At 41.1% G+C, this 15,071-nt stretch overlaps 2 protein-coding genes and 1 non-coding gene across 11 annotated transcripts in view; 1 reads left to right on the forward strand and 2 right to left on the reverse strand.

The window, feature by feature from the left end:
• Positions 1-665: 665 nt before the first annotated feature.
• LOC112833495 (U5 spliceosomal RNA) lies at positions 666-777 on the reverse strand. Its single transcript, XR_003210647.1, has one exon. It is a non-coding gene; the product is annotated as a U5 spliceosomal RNA (small nuclear RNA).
• Positions 778-1,180: 403 nt separating this feature from the next.
• LCMT2 (leucine carboxyl methyltransferase 2) lies at positions 1,181-2,548 on the reverse strand. The gene has a single exon (XM_025883762.1). The coding sequence runs from the start codon at positions 2,546-2,548 to the stop codon at positions 1,181-1,183; it is 1,368 nt and encodes a 455-aa protein (XP_025739547.1).
• A 487-nt stretch (positions 2,549-3,035) lies between these two features.
• MAPDA (N6-Methyl-AMP deaminase) overlaps positions 3,036-15,071 on the forward strand; it is a 35,388-nt gene continuing 23,352 nt past the window's right edge. For 3 of the 9 annotated variants that reach the window (XM_073876906.1, XM_025883867.2, XM_025883866.2), the window contains exons 1-7: positions 3,036-3,277; positions 6,328-6,387; positions 9,181-9,414; positions 9,681-9,808; positions 10,323-10,383; positions 12,649-12,736; positions 14,985-15,066. In XM_073876906.1, coding sequence (XP_073733007.1) covers positions 3,044-3,277; positions 6,328-6,387; positions 9,181-9,414; positions 9,681-9,808; positions 10,323-10,383; positions 12,649-12,736; positions 14,985-15,066 — 887 coding nt within the window. In that variant the 5' untranslated portion in view covers positions 3,036-3,043. The other 6 variants (XM_073876907.1, XM_073876908.1, XM_025883868.2 and 3 more) reach the window with 6 other exon arrangements.

Genomic DNA, 15,071 nt, shown 5'->3' on the forward strand with positions numbered 1-15,071 from the left:
CCCACCCCCGCCTTTTCTCTCCCCCCACCAAAACTAATGCGGTAATAATGGTTGATGGCACCATCTGAGAGGTAGCATAATGGAAGGTATAACCTGGGCTTTTAAGTCATTTCTAGGTTAGAATTCTAGAACTACTACATAGCTGAGAACACTCATTTCATCAACATCCAGCTTTGATTCTTCCTGCAAGTTGGAGGTAGTCTGTGGTGAATTTAGAAACAAGAAATACAGAGCAGCCTTTCCACCTTCTGATCATATTCCTCCCAGTTATTTAGTATCTGGCCCACCCATAGCCTTGCCAGATGCCTAGGTGTTAAGCCCTTTGTTTCCCAGGGTTTATTCATGTCCATATCTGATAATGTAACTGGGTTCATTTGAGATTTCATACATGAAGCATGAGGTCAAACCATGTTTCTTCAGCTATTTTCAACCCTGTATTCTTCTTTTTTAAAAGCAGCCTCACAGGGGCACCTGGGTGACTCAGTCGCTAAGCGTCTGCCTTCGGCTCAGGTCATGATCCCAGGGTCCTGGGATTGAGCCCCACATCGGGCTCCTTACTCGGCGAGGAGCCTGCTTCTCCCTCTCCCACTCCCCCTGCTTGTGTTCCCTCTCTTGTGTTCTCTCTGTCAAATAAATAAAATGAAATCTTAAAAAAAAAAAAAGCAGCCTCATAGAAATAAGGCCTCAAAAATTGGCTAAAAACTCGTTACTGTATCTTTCCATTGAAATCTTTGGTAAAAAGCAAAAGATTTATGTACTTTGAAGAGAAATCAGTTATCAACCTTGTATTCTTACCAAGGATCTGTGTTGAATTTTTTCAAAGCCTGAGAATGGGAAATTTTTCAATTGACTTAGGTTAAAGATCTGGTAACTCAATAAATGGATAAACATAGATGAGGAAAACCAATAAACTAGACACACAGGGATCCAAAGGCTCCCCAATTCCTACCCTATGACTGTATAACCATTCTCTTCAGATACTCATATTTTATTTTTGTATCATCTCTCTGAATGTTGGTATGTTTTAACAACCTCTTTCACTTTCTGCACTGGATAGTAGTGGTAATAAGAAAAAGCGGGAGAATGAAGGAGTAGTAATGTCTATAGCCACAGTCAAATCCTATTGTGGAAACCTTTATTGTCCATGTTAGTGGGTCCTCAATATGTCAAAAGTTCAGTCCTACTGTCTAGCACTTAAGGAAGAAAGGTCTAATGTCACTGTATGGGGATTGAAGTAGGTGCCAAAGGAAAAGCAGTTCCCACCACCTCCAAGGAGCAGGAGCTGCTGCTCTTCAGGAAGGAGGATACTGGTATGATTGTGTAACATTAATGGCCATGGCACACATGTTGTGTCAATCTGATACTCAGAGCTCAATCCTGTAGTCAAATCAATTACAGTCACTCCAGGAACTGAGGAAGAATGAATCCAGACCCCTCCAACAAGCAGAAGCTTCCCATTGAGCACATGAGCTGTGTGTGAGTACCTTGGAGTAATGGGAGGCTGGATGACTATTGATTCCCAGAGGAATCCACAAGAGATTGGCTTTAGAAAGAGTACAGAGCTCAATGGCTCCTCAGAAGCACCCAGCCCTCCAGCAATAAGGGCTCCCCCTTGCCAGCTGCAGGCACTGTGTGAATGCCGACCTTCAGGTACTTCCCCCTCCACTGGGATACTGTCCCAAGCCATTGTCCCCACATGTAGGAAATGCCAGTCACTTAGTACAGATTCTACTACACTTCGACCCCCATACACAAACAAGTATTTCTGATTCTCATAGGACACTTCTGTTGTTGAATGCCGCCAACATGACAACATGGAATCTTCTGGGCCGGCCTTTGTTATTGTAATATTTAGGTCCTCAGTGCTATTATCCTTACTCTTAGAGACACGAAGTTGGAGAATCCCCAAGGCTGGAGTTACTGGGGACAGTCTCCCTCCCAGAACCAAAACCTCAGTATCTGAAAGTCTTGTCATGGTGTGATAAAGGCGTCCATCCCACTGGGTTCCAGTCCCACAACTGCATATTTGGTTGCCTTTCCATTCAAAGTCACAATATCTTGAGAGCAAGTGAAACTTGCTCACTCGGCAATGCCGTCCCTCTTGCTCTCCAAATCCTCCTGCACTAAGAATAACGCTTGGGCTCAAAAGGACAGAGGCATGCCCATATCTCTTAAGGTTTGGGCCCTTGCTGTCACTAGTGACTACACTGGCAGGGAAGACGCCTGATGGAGAAGCAGGATCTATTCGAGGAAACGCTTCTGAGGGTGGAAACACCAGAGTCTGGGAGAGAGTGTCTCCTCTAGAAGCGGCCAGAATGAAATAGTGGGCGCACTTCAAATGCCACTCTTCAAACTCATCAAAAGGTTCAAGATTCTCCATGCGCTGGCATTCTTCTGAGGGGAGAAAGCAGCGATAGAATTCATTCATGTCCACAGCACAACAGGCAGTCCAGCCAGCCTGAAGGAAGCGGTGCTGCTGGGCCTCCACGTCGGGAAAGCAGTCTAGGCCATGCAGGGGAGAATTGAGCTGCCGAAAATGCTGCTGCATGACCTGGCCAAAGGCGTCATGCGGCCTCATCTGCTCGTAGATCACGAAAAGGGCATCAGGAAAACGCTGGGCTGCCCAGGCGATGAGGGCCGCGGCATCACTCGGCTCAAGGTAGGTCAGCACGGCTTCAGCTAGGAGCAGAGTGGGTGCGGCCGCATTAAGGCCGGCGGCGGCCAGGGCCTGGTCCAATCGCTGGAGCTGCCGCAGGTCCAGGCCTAGGAGGCGGTAGTCCACACTCTCAAAGCACAGCGCTGACGCGGGGTCCCTACTCTGGAAAAGCCCGGTTAATGCGCACAGTTCCGGCGTATCTTGAATCCTCTCCGCTTTGCGTCGGGCGACGTCCAGAAAATCTACTTCCCAGACTGCAGCACCGGCCAGGGAGCCCGCAGTTTTCAGGCGAAAATACAGCGAATCTGAGCCCGCTCCCAGCGACACGATCTGGGCGCGAGGAGCGCCGGGGGCCGCGCACGTCCGTTCCAGGAAGGCGCGCACGCAATGCCCCACGGCGCGTGCGCGGACGTAGTAGCCGCGGTGGATGAGCGGCGCGCGGCGCGCGGTCCCCGGAACGAGCAACGGGGCAAAGGGGTCGTGCACGTACCCGTGTGCGGCCAGGGAACTCTTGCTGAGGGCGCTGCTGTCGTTGGTGCTCTGTACTGCCCCCGCCCGACGCTTGCGGCTCCGCGGGCCCATGGCCGAGATGAGGGAGAGGAGCGGCGGTCGGTCACGGGGGTGAGCTCTCTTTCGTAATGCAGTACCCACCTCGGGGATTTCTGTACGGAAGAAGCACCCCTCTTCCGTGACTCCTCTTCCGCGTGTGTGAGCATCACTTCCGCAAAGAGGGCACTTCACCAATCAGAATTGAGGAGGGTGTAGCTTGTGCTAAAGTTCGACTGTGACTGACTTTGGATTTTCTGGAACTGCGTTTTCGCGGAAGACCCCCTACGGCTTATTGTGGGCAGGTGGACTGTGTCAGGCAAGCTCCGGTTGTCGCTCTTCTACAAGCCATTCCGTCTGAAGGGAAAATTTAGCTAAGTCCTCATAGTTGACTCAGCTGTTAACAGAAATCTTTAAGGGGTGAGTGTGTGGGGACTGACAACCAGACCTCCTTGGACTGCAGGGTCAGCATTGAGTAATCCGGTGGGGCAAAGTAGGGTTAGAACCACTGACGTTGGTTTGTGGGCAAGGAGAAGAAGGGGTCGTTCCTCAGATGCTAACTACTAGTACTTACTCATTTATTTAATGCTTTCATAGTTTAAAAAGAGATTCCATTTAAATCTGAAAACAAGTCATTGAGGCCAGGTGCAAAATGAAACTTACAGAGGTTGTGATTCACCCAGTAAATGTTTCCCCACAGATACATACTATCAGTTCCCTTGTATTCCTGGCTCTGTGCAAAGCTGACAGTAAGTAAAACACTCAGCCTCTGTTTCTCGGTTATAAAATGACATTCCCCTCCACTTCGAAAAGTCTGTGATTCTAGGGTAGTGTGGAATATATCCACGGAAGAGGGAAATCACAGAAGAGAGGTGATTATTCCCTCTGATATGGTCTGAGTCTTGTCGGGGGTTTAAAATAACCATTAAGTTCCTGAGTTGGGTGTTTGGAAGTCTTCACCCGTAGGAAACTGCTTCCAGAGATATTTAGGAGATTTATAATTTATTGATTGGAATTTGGTGACTAATTGCAAGGGCTGAGGTGGAGAAGGAAATCAGGATGACTAAGTATGGTTACTTTGAAGCAGTCTAGCAGAATGATTAAGAGCAGGAGTTGGAGTCCAGCCCCTTTGGATTTGGACACTGGAATTCAGAGGTTTGAGTCAGAATAAAGGTTTGATAACTGAAAAGTGTCTTTAGATTTGGTGTTGAGGAGCTCTTAATGACTTCAGGGAGAGCAATTTCTGTGGAGCAGTAAGGGCAGAATTCATGTTTCAGTGAATGGGAGAAAGTAAATGGAGGCAGCCAGTCTAAATTATGCCTTCAAGGAGCTTAGTTTAGAATGAAAGGAGAGACAGGGCAGTAAAGAAGAATATGGGATACAAGAAAGGTTTTTGTTTGTTTGCTTTTAGGTGGAAGCAAATAATGTACATGCATATTGGTTCCCTGAGGGAAATTAGCCAACAGAGAGGTTGAAAGAACAGAAAATTGAGATGATTAACTGGTGGAGTAAAGACTTGAAATAGCTAGGAGGGAATGGGATCTAGGGCACAAATTAGTGTTGAGGACAGAAGAATGAATCCTTTTTCTCTGACTTATGAGAGAACAAAGTATACAGATAAAGGAAAGTTTAGATGTGAGGGCAGAGAGAAATAAAATTCTTGCCTGATGGCTTCTGTTATCTCTGTAACACTGGCTGGCAGCTGGATTGTCAGTTCCGTGTGAGGTGATTGGGTCTAGTGGAGTGCTTGAGGTGTTTGGAATTGCCTCTGATGGGAATGGGAGGACTCCCCTGAGGTTTCTGGGCCTGGGATCTTCATGTCTAAAATGAGAGGAGTAAGTGCTGCTTTCTGAAATGTCTCAGAGTTGATTGAGGGCCAAGGAAGAAGAAAAACAAAAAGAATTGTAGGACTTTTAAAAATATATATATAGTGCTGTAGAAGTGAATTTTAATGACAAGTAAAATTTAGGTGATATGTTAGAAATACTACTTTTTTTTGGTAAAGAACAGATTAAGAAAACTGATTCAGGAAGGAAGAGAATGGAGCAAAATTTGTGATTTGGGTACCATAGGATTGTTTTCTGACTATTATTTTTTAATCTGTTTATTCTTATGTAAAATGAGGATAATATCTCATGGGTTGTTGTGAGGATTAAATAGAATAACCATCTAAGAAACTTAGCACACAGTGCCTGGATCATGATAAGTGCTTAATAAAAAAGAGTAGCACGTGTCTTTATTATTCTGAGTTCCCTTTTCTTTTTGGGGCATGAAAAAAATTCTCTGTGAGACAGGAGACTTGGTTCTGGCCCTGCTCTAACTTGACGAAATATAGTACAAATGTAGAAAGATCTTATCTCAATGTGTTGCCTTTCCGCTCCTCACTCCCACCATAGCTTCTTCCCACCCACACCAAACTTAGCCCAGGAAGGTAGAATTTGGCAGGGCATGGTATTGTTGATGGTAGTATCTTAGGCATGGATCAGTGAAACAACAGTTTTTTAAATGTGTAAAAATAGTGCTTTTTGGTAGATCTCAAATTTCCAGAGGTTAATATTGTAGCCAGTGGGTCAGTAAATTTACTCACAACTAGTTAAAGGTCAGTCTGGAGGGTGGTTTGAATGTAGCACAAAATAAGATCAGGACCCTAGAGTGGGATTGAAAATATATTTAAAAAGCTAGCCACTTGTCAGATTTATTATCAGCCTGCTATGAAAAATGTCCTTTTAGGCTGTCATTCTATTGTCTAAACATAAAAGTTCTTCCTCTCACAATTCATAATAATAAAATTGTTTTGCAGTTTTTTTTTTAAGATTTTATTTAATTATTTGAGAGAGAGGGAGCACAAGCAGGGGTGGCAGGGAGAGGGGGAGGGAGAAGCAGACTCCCCACTGAGCAGGGAGGCCAACGCAGGGCTCTTATCCCAGGACCCTGGGATCATGACCTGAGCTTAAGGCCATCACTTAACTGACTGAGCCACTCGGGCACCCCTGTTTTGCAAGTTTTTAAAATTATTTAATTATTTTAAAAATAATTAAACAATTTATTATTTATATTAAAATTATTAAGTAAATTATATAAATTTATTGATTATTTAACATTTTAATTTATTAAACTTATTTCAGAAAGTGATCAAGTATTACATGCTTGTTGTAAAACCTTCAGATTGCAGAAAACTATGTAAGGTAAGTAAAAGTAAAATTCTCTCCCCTGACCTTTGCCACTTCCAACCCATAATTATAAATAAATAAAATATGCTTTGTTCATAAATGCTGTCTTTCTAAGCAATATATTTTGTTACTTTTTGGAAGTAACACTATATCATAGAAGTCTTTCCTGGGCTCCTGGCTGGCTCAGTTGGTTAAGCGACTGCCTTCGGCTCAGGTCATGATCCTGGAGTCCTGGGACCGAGTCCCGCATCGGGCTCCCTGCTCAGCAGGGAGTCTGCTTCTCCCTCTGACCCTCTTCCCTCTCATGCTCTCTATCTCTCTCATTCTCTCTCTCTCGAATAAATAAATAAAATCTTTAAAAAAAAAAGTCTTTCCCTATAGTCATAGATATTCAGTTGGATTGAGATATAATTAATTTAGCCAGTAGCCTACTGGTGGACATTTAGGTTGTTTCCAATTTTTTGCTATTATATGTTATAAGAAATGTATTTGTGCATATCCTATAAGATATAGGATAAATTCTTAGAATTATTTGGTCAGAAAATAAATGGTGTTTTGTGTTGTGTGTGTGTGTGTGTGTGTGTGTGTGTGTGTGTGTGTGTTAGATATTGCCAAATTGCTTTCCAAAAAGACCATCCCAAGTTCTGTTTCCACCAGAACTTTTACTCATACCTTCACTATTGGATATCATTCGAGATCCACAATTTTTTCTCGATAATTTTATGTCTTCCACATGAACTTTAAAACTCAATTTCTAAGAAATAACTTTGGGAATATTTTGATTAACATTTACTTTAAAAGTCAATTTATGGCAAATTGATTTTACCTATGGGAGATAAAGTATGTTTTTCCATCTTAATGCTGTCTTCTCTATATTTTGGTAGGAGTGTAAGCATATTAGTTAAACAGCCTATCTTTTTCATTTGTTACTATTTATGAAGCACTTACTATAGCATTCTATTGAAATGCCACTTTTATTTCATACTGTGTTTGCCTTTCTGTGGATTTCTGTGGCTCTGTGGTCCTGTACAAACTTGTTTTCTTAAAGATTTTATTTATTTATTGAGAGAGATGAAAGTTCACACAAATGCACAAGCAGGGGAGAGGGGCAGAGGGGGAAGGGGAGAGAGAATCTCCAGCAGACTCCATACTGAGCCCACAGCCCTATGCAGGGCTTGATGCCACAACCCTGAGATCATGACCAGAGCTGAAACCAAGAGTTGCACTCTTAACCGACTGAGCCACTCAGGCACCCCCAAACTGTTTTCTTTTTTGCCCATTTTAATATCATGAAAACTTATTTACCCCCTCTCTATCAATTTATTGATTTGTAATTGGCAAAAGTATTTATTTTGCAAAGTTATTGCTAGAATTAAAGATAATAGTAAAAGCACTTGCTACTTATCGGGTCTGCTCTGAATGAAAACTGCTCTTCTTGGGCGCCTGGGTGGCTCAGTTGGTTAAACGACTGCCTTCGGCTCGGGTCATGATCCTGGAGTCGTGGGATCGAGTCCTGCATTGGGCTCCCTGCTCAGCAGGGCGTCTGCTTCTCCCTCTGACCTCCCCCCCTCTTATGCTCTCTCTCTCTCTCTCTCATTCTCTCTCTCAAATAAATAAATAAAATCTTAAAAAAAAAATTGCTCTTCTTATCAACATCATCATCATTAATATGTGAGAACCCAGAGGCTCAGGGTGGCTATTCTGAAAAATCACTAAATTTCATTTGGAATTTTATCTTATTTATAAGCCACCTTCAGAGGTGAAGGGAAATTAGGATTTATTTATCACCTACAACATGCTAGGCACTGTCCTAGGTGTTAGGGAGGTAGAATTAGCCATAGTCCTTGTTCTTCTGAAGTGTATGGTCTGGTGAGGAAGAAAGACAAGTAAATCACTGATTGAGATGGGGCGCCTGGGTGGCACAGTTGGTTAAGCATCAGACTCTTGAACTCAGCTCAGGTCTTGATCTTAGAGTCTTGATTTAAGCCCTGTGTTGAGCTCTATGCTGAGCATGGAACTTACATAAAAAACAACAAGGAAAAAAAACCAATCTGTGATTGAGAAACAGTGTGACAAAGTGCTAATTTAAAGGTAGTCACTAAATTATATGGGAGCATAGCAGAGGGGAATTTAAATTACTTTATTCATCCTCAGGGCTACTCTGCATTTGTATTCCATTTTTACAAATAAGGAAACCGAAACCATTAGATTAGTAACTAGGCCATACAACTACTAAATGACAGAACTGGTATAACGATTAATGTGGGTCCATCTGACTCACTGCCTCCACCCTTCCTTTACATTTTTTAAACAGCTCAAAAATGTCAACTTCTACCCAAAATTGGCTTTATAAACTTCTACTTTTAGAAGTAGTTTTATAGGGGCGCCTAGGTGGCTCAGTTGGTTAAGCATCTGCCTTCAGCTTGGGTCATGATTCCAGGGTCCTGGGATCGAACCCCGCGTTAAGCCCCGCATGGGGTTTGTGCTCAGCGGGAAGCCTGCTTCTCCCTCTCCCTCTGCCCTTCCCCTGGCCCCTGTTTGTGTGCACGCTCTCTCTCAAATAAATAAAATCTAAAAAAAAAATAAAAGTTTTATAGAAAGGTCTAATAGGTAAGGAATACACTTTACTAAATTTCAGATTTCCATTCACTTCTTACCAGTTTGAGGCCTTTTCTTATTTCTAGTTTAGATTGTTAATTTGCTTAAATAGCGTTGAAGGGGCTTTTGTTTATTGAGGAATAAAGTGGCAGAATTCTGTTTCTTTGTTTTTATGTCAACCGCTGAAAATGTTCACATTTGTTTAAATAGGGGAAGCTGAGCCCAGAGCTACATATACAGGTTATCTTATCAAAATGTATGGACATAAAGCAATCTGAAGGAAATTCAAGACCACAGAATTTACTGACTGAAGCACATTGTACTGTTCATAACAAGAATAAGAGTATTTGGAGAAAGACCTTTTTATTCTGCGAAATCATGATGGAAGCAGAAGAACACCAGCAGCCACGGAAGGCAGCCTTTTACTCAGAATTACCTAAAGTGGTGAGAATTCAATCACAGAATTCTGGAGTGGTGGCTAATTATAAGGATGCCTGTGTTTGTTTGTTTGTTGGTTTGTTTGTTTTTTCCACAAAGAAAAGTAAATTTTATAGGTAGAATTTGTAAATTTTATAAACTTTAAAAGTTATATAGCTACATCTAGTAGGCAGTTTGCCTAGTGCAGATTACAAATGTCAGGTACCTGGCAGGATGCTGTGAATCTAGCGGATACTTGAGAAGTTTCTACTGATTGTATTCTCTTGTTTTAGGAACTTCATGCCCACCTGAATGGATCCATTAGTTCTAATACCATGAAGAAATTGATAGCCAAGAAACCAGGTCTTAAAATCCACGATCAGATGACTATGATTAACAAGGGAAAGAAAACTTTAGAAGAGTGAGTTTGGGGAGGTTGTGGACATACTTCTTTTTATCTCTATTACTGTTTCGAGATTGTAAATAGTCTGTAAGAATCCAGATTTTAGTAGTTAAAGGAATTGGGTAGCCATCTGGTATAGAGAGTATAACTTGACATATAGCATTTTTTTCCAGCTGTTTAGACCACTGACAGTATTTTTAGTGACTTATGTTGTTTGTAAAGTTACACTGTATTAGAATATTCTTTAGATGTGAAAATGTAGGCTTATTGATTTTTCTCCCTGTTTGCTGCTGTCAACAGGGGGTAGGGGATGTGGTAAAGGGAAACTAGTATTTCCCACTTAAGAGTAACATTCTATTTTCAGTCATTTGATTATCCTTCCAGATCAGTGTAATTTTTGAAAAACCTATTCTGTAGTTCTTTGTAATACATAATTAGTATTAGCCTAAAATATATTCATTCAATTTAGTGAGTTTGTCTCGAGTGACAAGTTTTTGATGACTAGAGTATGTTAAAACTTTTCCTGTTGCAGATGTTTCCAGATGTTTCAAATTATTCATCAACTTACTACTAGCCCTGAAGATATTCTAATGGTGAGAAATGAAAAATTTTTAGAGTGGTTTAAAAATTATTAAGTAATTTATGCCCTTTTGGTATTGAACATGAATTTTTGCTTTCATCAAGAGTCAAATGAAAAATACTTTCTGCTTTTTTATGGCAACTCTTTTCAAAACCAATGTAAGACATTTGCCAAGAGCTAATATCAAAGACTACATTCATTGTAAAAGATCTGAGAAGAGAAGCAAGATCAACATATTCTGTTACATAGAGGATAAAATCTTGTCCTCTTTTCCATATATAACATATTATATGAAATATTTCACCATGGATGAGCATTTCTTTGATAAGGCTTTATCTGTATTGCTTGAGAGACTTTTAACTGCCTGGGTGGACAGTACAGAGAATGAAGTTCAAGAAGTACTTAGAGATTGAATGACTAATCCCTAGTCCTTCCCTCTGGGAATGAAGAACTAGAGGACACCACTGTGTTCTCCTATCTATAGCTCTGTGATGCTAGACTCCAATATGGAAGACTGGCTTCTGTATCATTGTCTGACTAGGTGGCATTTTATTTTTTTTATTTTTATTTTTTTAAAGAATTTATTTATTTGAGAAGGAGAGAATGGGAGATAGCACGAGAGGGGAGAGGGTCAGAGGGAGAAGCCGACTCCCCGCTCAGCAGGGAGCCCGATGCGGGACTCGATCCCAGGACTCCAGGATCATGACCTGAGCCGAAGGCAGTCGCTCAACCAACTGAGCCACCCAGGTGCCCCTAGGTGGCATTTTAAAATGTACTCTTTGTAAATGGAGAAAAACAGAATCCTTATCAGTGTTCTTAACGATTAGAAAAAAAATACAGAGTAAGAGGTATAACCTGTGTTTCTGGAAAAATAACTTCTGACTGGTCAAGAAAGAATTTTCCTTCTTGGCTGAAACTGATCCTCATGAAAATTAATCACCTTTTGGTGGAGAGTTAACTTTAAAAGTCTAGTTCAACAAAAGTTGCCCAAGTGCCCACAGTGTTCTAGCACACTGCTAAAGACAGGGAAATAAGATAGATGGACATGGTCTCTGCCCCCTGAGGAATTTTTATTAGGTTAGAGAGATAGACCCATAAGCAGATAAATCCAACATATGGAGGTTCCTCAAAAAGTTGGAAATAGAGCTACTGTACGACCCAGCAATTGCAGTACTGGGTATTTATCCCAAAGATACAAATGTAGGGATCCGAAGAGGTACATGCGCCCCGATGTTTATAGCAGCAATGTCCACAATAGCCAAATTATGGAAAGAGCCAAGATGTCCATCAACAGATGAATGGATAAAGAAGATGTGGTGTGTACACACACACACACACACACACACACACACACACACACACACACACAGCCCAGACCTTGGATTACAGTGAATCCACTAAAGTAGTGCCGCCTTGTTAGGCACTGTCTACACAATCAGCCACCCCTTGTTCCTTTGCCAGGACACTGCACTTGCCTGCTCATGTGCATATAGTCAAAACAGGTTAAGATTAGGAAACCAACTACGAAGACTAGCTAGGGCTGGTTGTCACAGCATTTCCAACCTGGTCCTTTTTTCTTCTAGATTTAGTATTTTTTTAGGATTGATTGCAGAGAAGGAAAATAATGCCTTCATCCTTTTGATATCATTTACCCTGGTCATTTAGTCATTTTTGGGTTGTTGAAATTTGTGCTAAATTGGATACCATATTACTCATATTTATCACCCATTTTCTTTGTCAAAGAGAGATTTTTCTTAGTACTCCTGGAGAAAATTTCACCCTGCCTGAAGAAACTTTTGCAAAATACAACTTATTCATAAATAACTTGAATAAGAACCATAAGCCATGACTTTGAATGGTACATCAGTAATACCTAATTGTTTTAGCCACTTATTTCCATATGTACCTTCCTAGTACTACACACTCATAAGTAGTTTTAGTTTTGCCTCATTTCTCTGTTTTACCAGCTACTGTTATGAACACTAGGAAATGGAGAAATGGCTAAAAGGAGAGAAGAGAAACAAAAAGTGTATGTGATGTGCAGATTTGGATTTAATGTGAGAATGAGGGTTGTGATGGGAACTCTTGGAAGTGTTACAGTCTTATCACAGTCTCCAGCAGGGGTATGACAAAGCAGGTCATCTTAACCACATGAGAGACTTGGAACATTTTTTGCAAATCAAATTTAATTTGTGAAATAAAGCTGTAGCATTTGGCATTTTCATTGGGACCCTTACACTAACATTATCAATATTGTGTCCATTGCCTTAACTATCAGGTCACAAAAGATGTCATTAAAGAATTTGCAGATGATGGTGTCAAGTACCTGGAACTAAGGAGCACACCTAGAAGAGAAAATGCTACAGGTAGAGTTTAATTACTTCTCAGCAAATATACTTTTTTCCTCTGTGCTTTGATGATTCATGTGTTTATAAGTTGAGAATATGAAGCACTTACTTAACACTTGTAGAGTCAACAGTCCAAATCTTCTGATGTACATTAATGATGTACATTATTTTTTTTTAAGATTTTATTTATTCATTTGACAGAGACATAGCGAGAGAGGGAACACAAGCAGGGGGAGTGGGAGAGGGAGAAGCAGGCCTCCCACAGAGCAGGGAGCCCGTTGCAGGGCTCGATCCCAGGACCGTGGGATCATGACCTGAGTTGAAGGCAGACACTTAATGACTGAGCCACGCAGGCACCCCAATGATGTACATTATTAATGAGTGAGTTGTTAAGTTAAAAAATCAGGTCAGGGGTTATCTGTTTAAGGGAAATTAAAAGGCCTACAAAAATTTTGCTTGTTCTTGTTTTTTTCTCTGTGGAAAGAATGCATGCTCCTTATAGTTACATTGTCTTAAACAGAGGCTACTTCTTGCTCCTTGCATTGAGGGCACTTGTGAGACAGTGCCACTGAGTAGATGCTGAATCATGTCTTATGACAATCACAGAAATGAAGGTTTTTCAGTCCCTTCTCAGAGACTGATAGTGTCTTAAGCCAGGAGCAAGGGGTGAGGTGGTAAAACCTCTCTGGATGGAGATGAGTAGATCTGGATGTGGTCTGGAGAAATTTCCTGGAACCCTCTTTTCATAGGGGCAGCGTGGAGAGATGTTATGCAGTGTCCTTGGGTCCCTCTTTGTCCCTTGTCTATGACCTGAAAAAGGTCTGCCAGTTCATCTTGCACCCTGACATGTGCAGTCCAGTCATTCAGGGGATAAACTTTTTAAAACTACATAAAGTAAGTGTTGAAATGGGACAAGCAGAAGATTCTTATCTCACATTTTTAAATTGTAGGATCAGTTCTAGTTTATGCTGGTGAGGATAGAGAAGAAACCTGCCACTTACTAGAACTAGTTTGCTCTTTGAATGGAGATTCCAAGAGGGATGCTAACCTGATATGCAACAACAGGGGAATGGTTAAATAAGGGTTAATGGAATATGAGGCAACCATTTAAAATATTTGCGAAGATACTATAAAGACTCAGGGATAATACTCAGAATACAGGACTGTATCAAGCAACTGAACAGGATACATATATACGTAGTAGCATCTCATCTGTTCAAAAAAATATGTATACTTAGAAAAACAAAGTGGTTATCTCTGAGTGGTGGGTTTATAGGTTACTCATTTTTTTCTTTATAATTTTCTGTGTTATTTGAGATTTTCTGCCAAAAGAAAGCATTTTATGATTGGGCATGATAGCATTTTAGAGGGGGTTATTCTGGAGAGTGCTCTCAGAGCCCCCAGAAGATGACTTGTACACCCAAAATTGGAAGAACTGCTCTAGTGCCCTGGACAGGAAACAATGGGCCTGGCCAGGATTGAAGAGGCAGGAACCCAAGAGGGGATTTTTTTTTCTGGACCAGCAGGAAAACATTCTGCTAATAGAGAAAAATGGTTTGTTTTTGTTTCTGTTTTTTTTTTTAAGGATAGGCCTTAGAAAAGGGCTGTTCTTGTTTTGTTAGAACAGGCATTTTAGATTTTTATAGCAATTTGTGAGAATAATTTTTTTTTTTTTAACTAGGCTCCCCACTGAACACAGGGCTTGAAATCATGACCCTAAGATCAAGAGTTGCATGCTCTACCAGCTGAGCCAGCCAGGCGCCCTGTGAGAGTAGTTTTATGTCTGTTGGATCTAAGAATACTTTTTATTTTTTTTTAAAGATTTTATTTATTTATTTGAGAGAGAGAGAATGAGAGATAGAGAGCACGAGAGGGAAGAGGGTCAGAGGGAGAAGCAGACTCCCTGCTGAGCAGGGAGCCCGATGTGGGACTCGATCCTGGGACTCCAGGATCATGACCTGAGCCGAAGGCAGTCGCTTAACCAACTGAGCCACCCAGGCGCCCCTAAGAATACTTTTTAAATGGGCTTATTTTTTTATGTCTTTTTTTCTATTTCTGCTTTCTCGTACTTCATTTTTAAAAAATTTATTAAAGTACAGTTAGCATTTATGAAAATGTACCCATAGGGCTATGTTTTAACTCATCTTTAATCATGCCCTTGTCACAGCATAAAGTAAAAATGTAATTGTTCATAGAGGGATGCTAATGTTAAAGGATGAAATAGTTGATGATCTCTTGACAAATATTTTCTTTATGTCCTTTCCAGGAATGACTAAAAAGGCTTATGTGGAATCTGTACTTGAGGGTATAAAACAGTCCAAACAAGAAAACATAGACATTGATGTTAGGTAAG

The sequence above is a fragment of the Callorhinus ursinus genome, unplaced genomic scaffold, assembly GCF_003265705.2.
Source record: "Callorhinus ursinus isolate GAN/ISIS: 27379988/994484 unplaced genomic scaffold, GSC_fseal_2.0 scaffold25, whole genome shotgun sequence".
NCBI classification, from domain to species: Eukaryota; Metazoa; Chordata; class Mammalia; order Carnivora; family Otariidae; genus Callorhinus; species Callorhinus ursinus.

Excerpts from the sequence above, each read along its gene's own strand:
- LCMT2 (XM_025883762.1), bottom strand. The coding sequence starts at position 2,548 with ATGCAGCAGCATTTTCGGCAGCTCAATTCTCCCCTGCATGGCCTAGAC.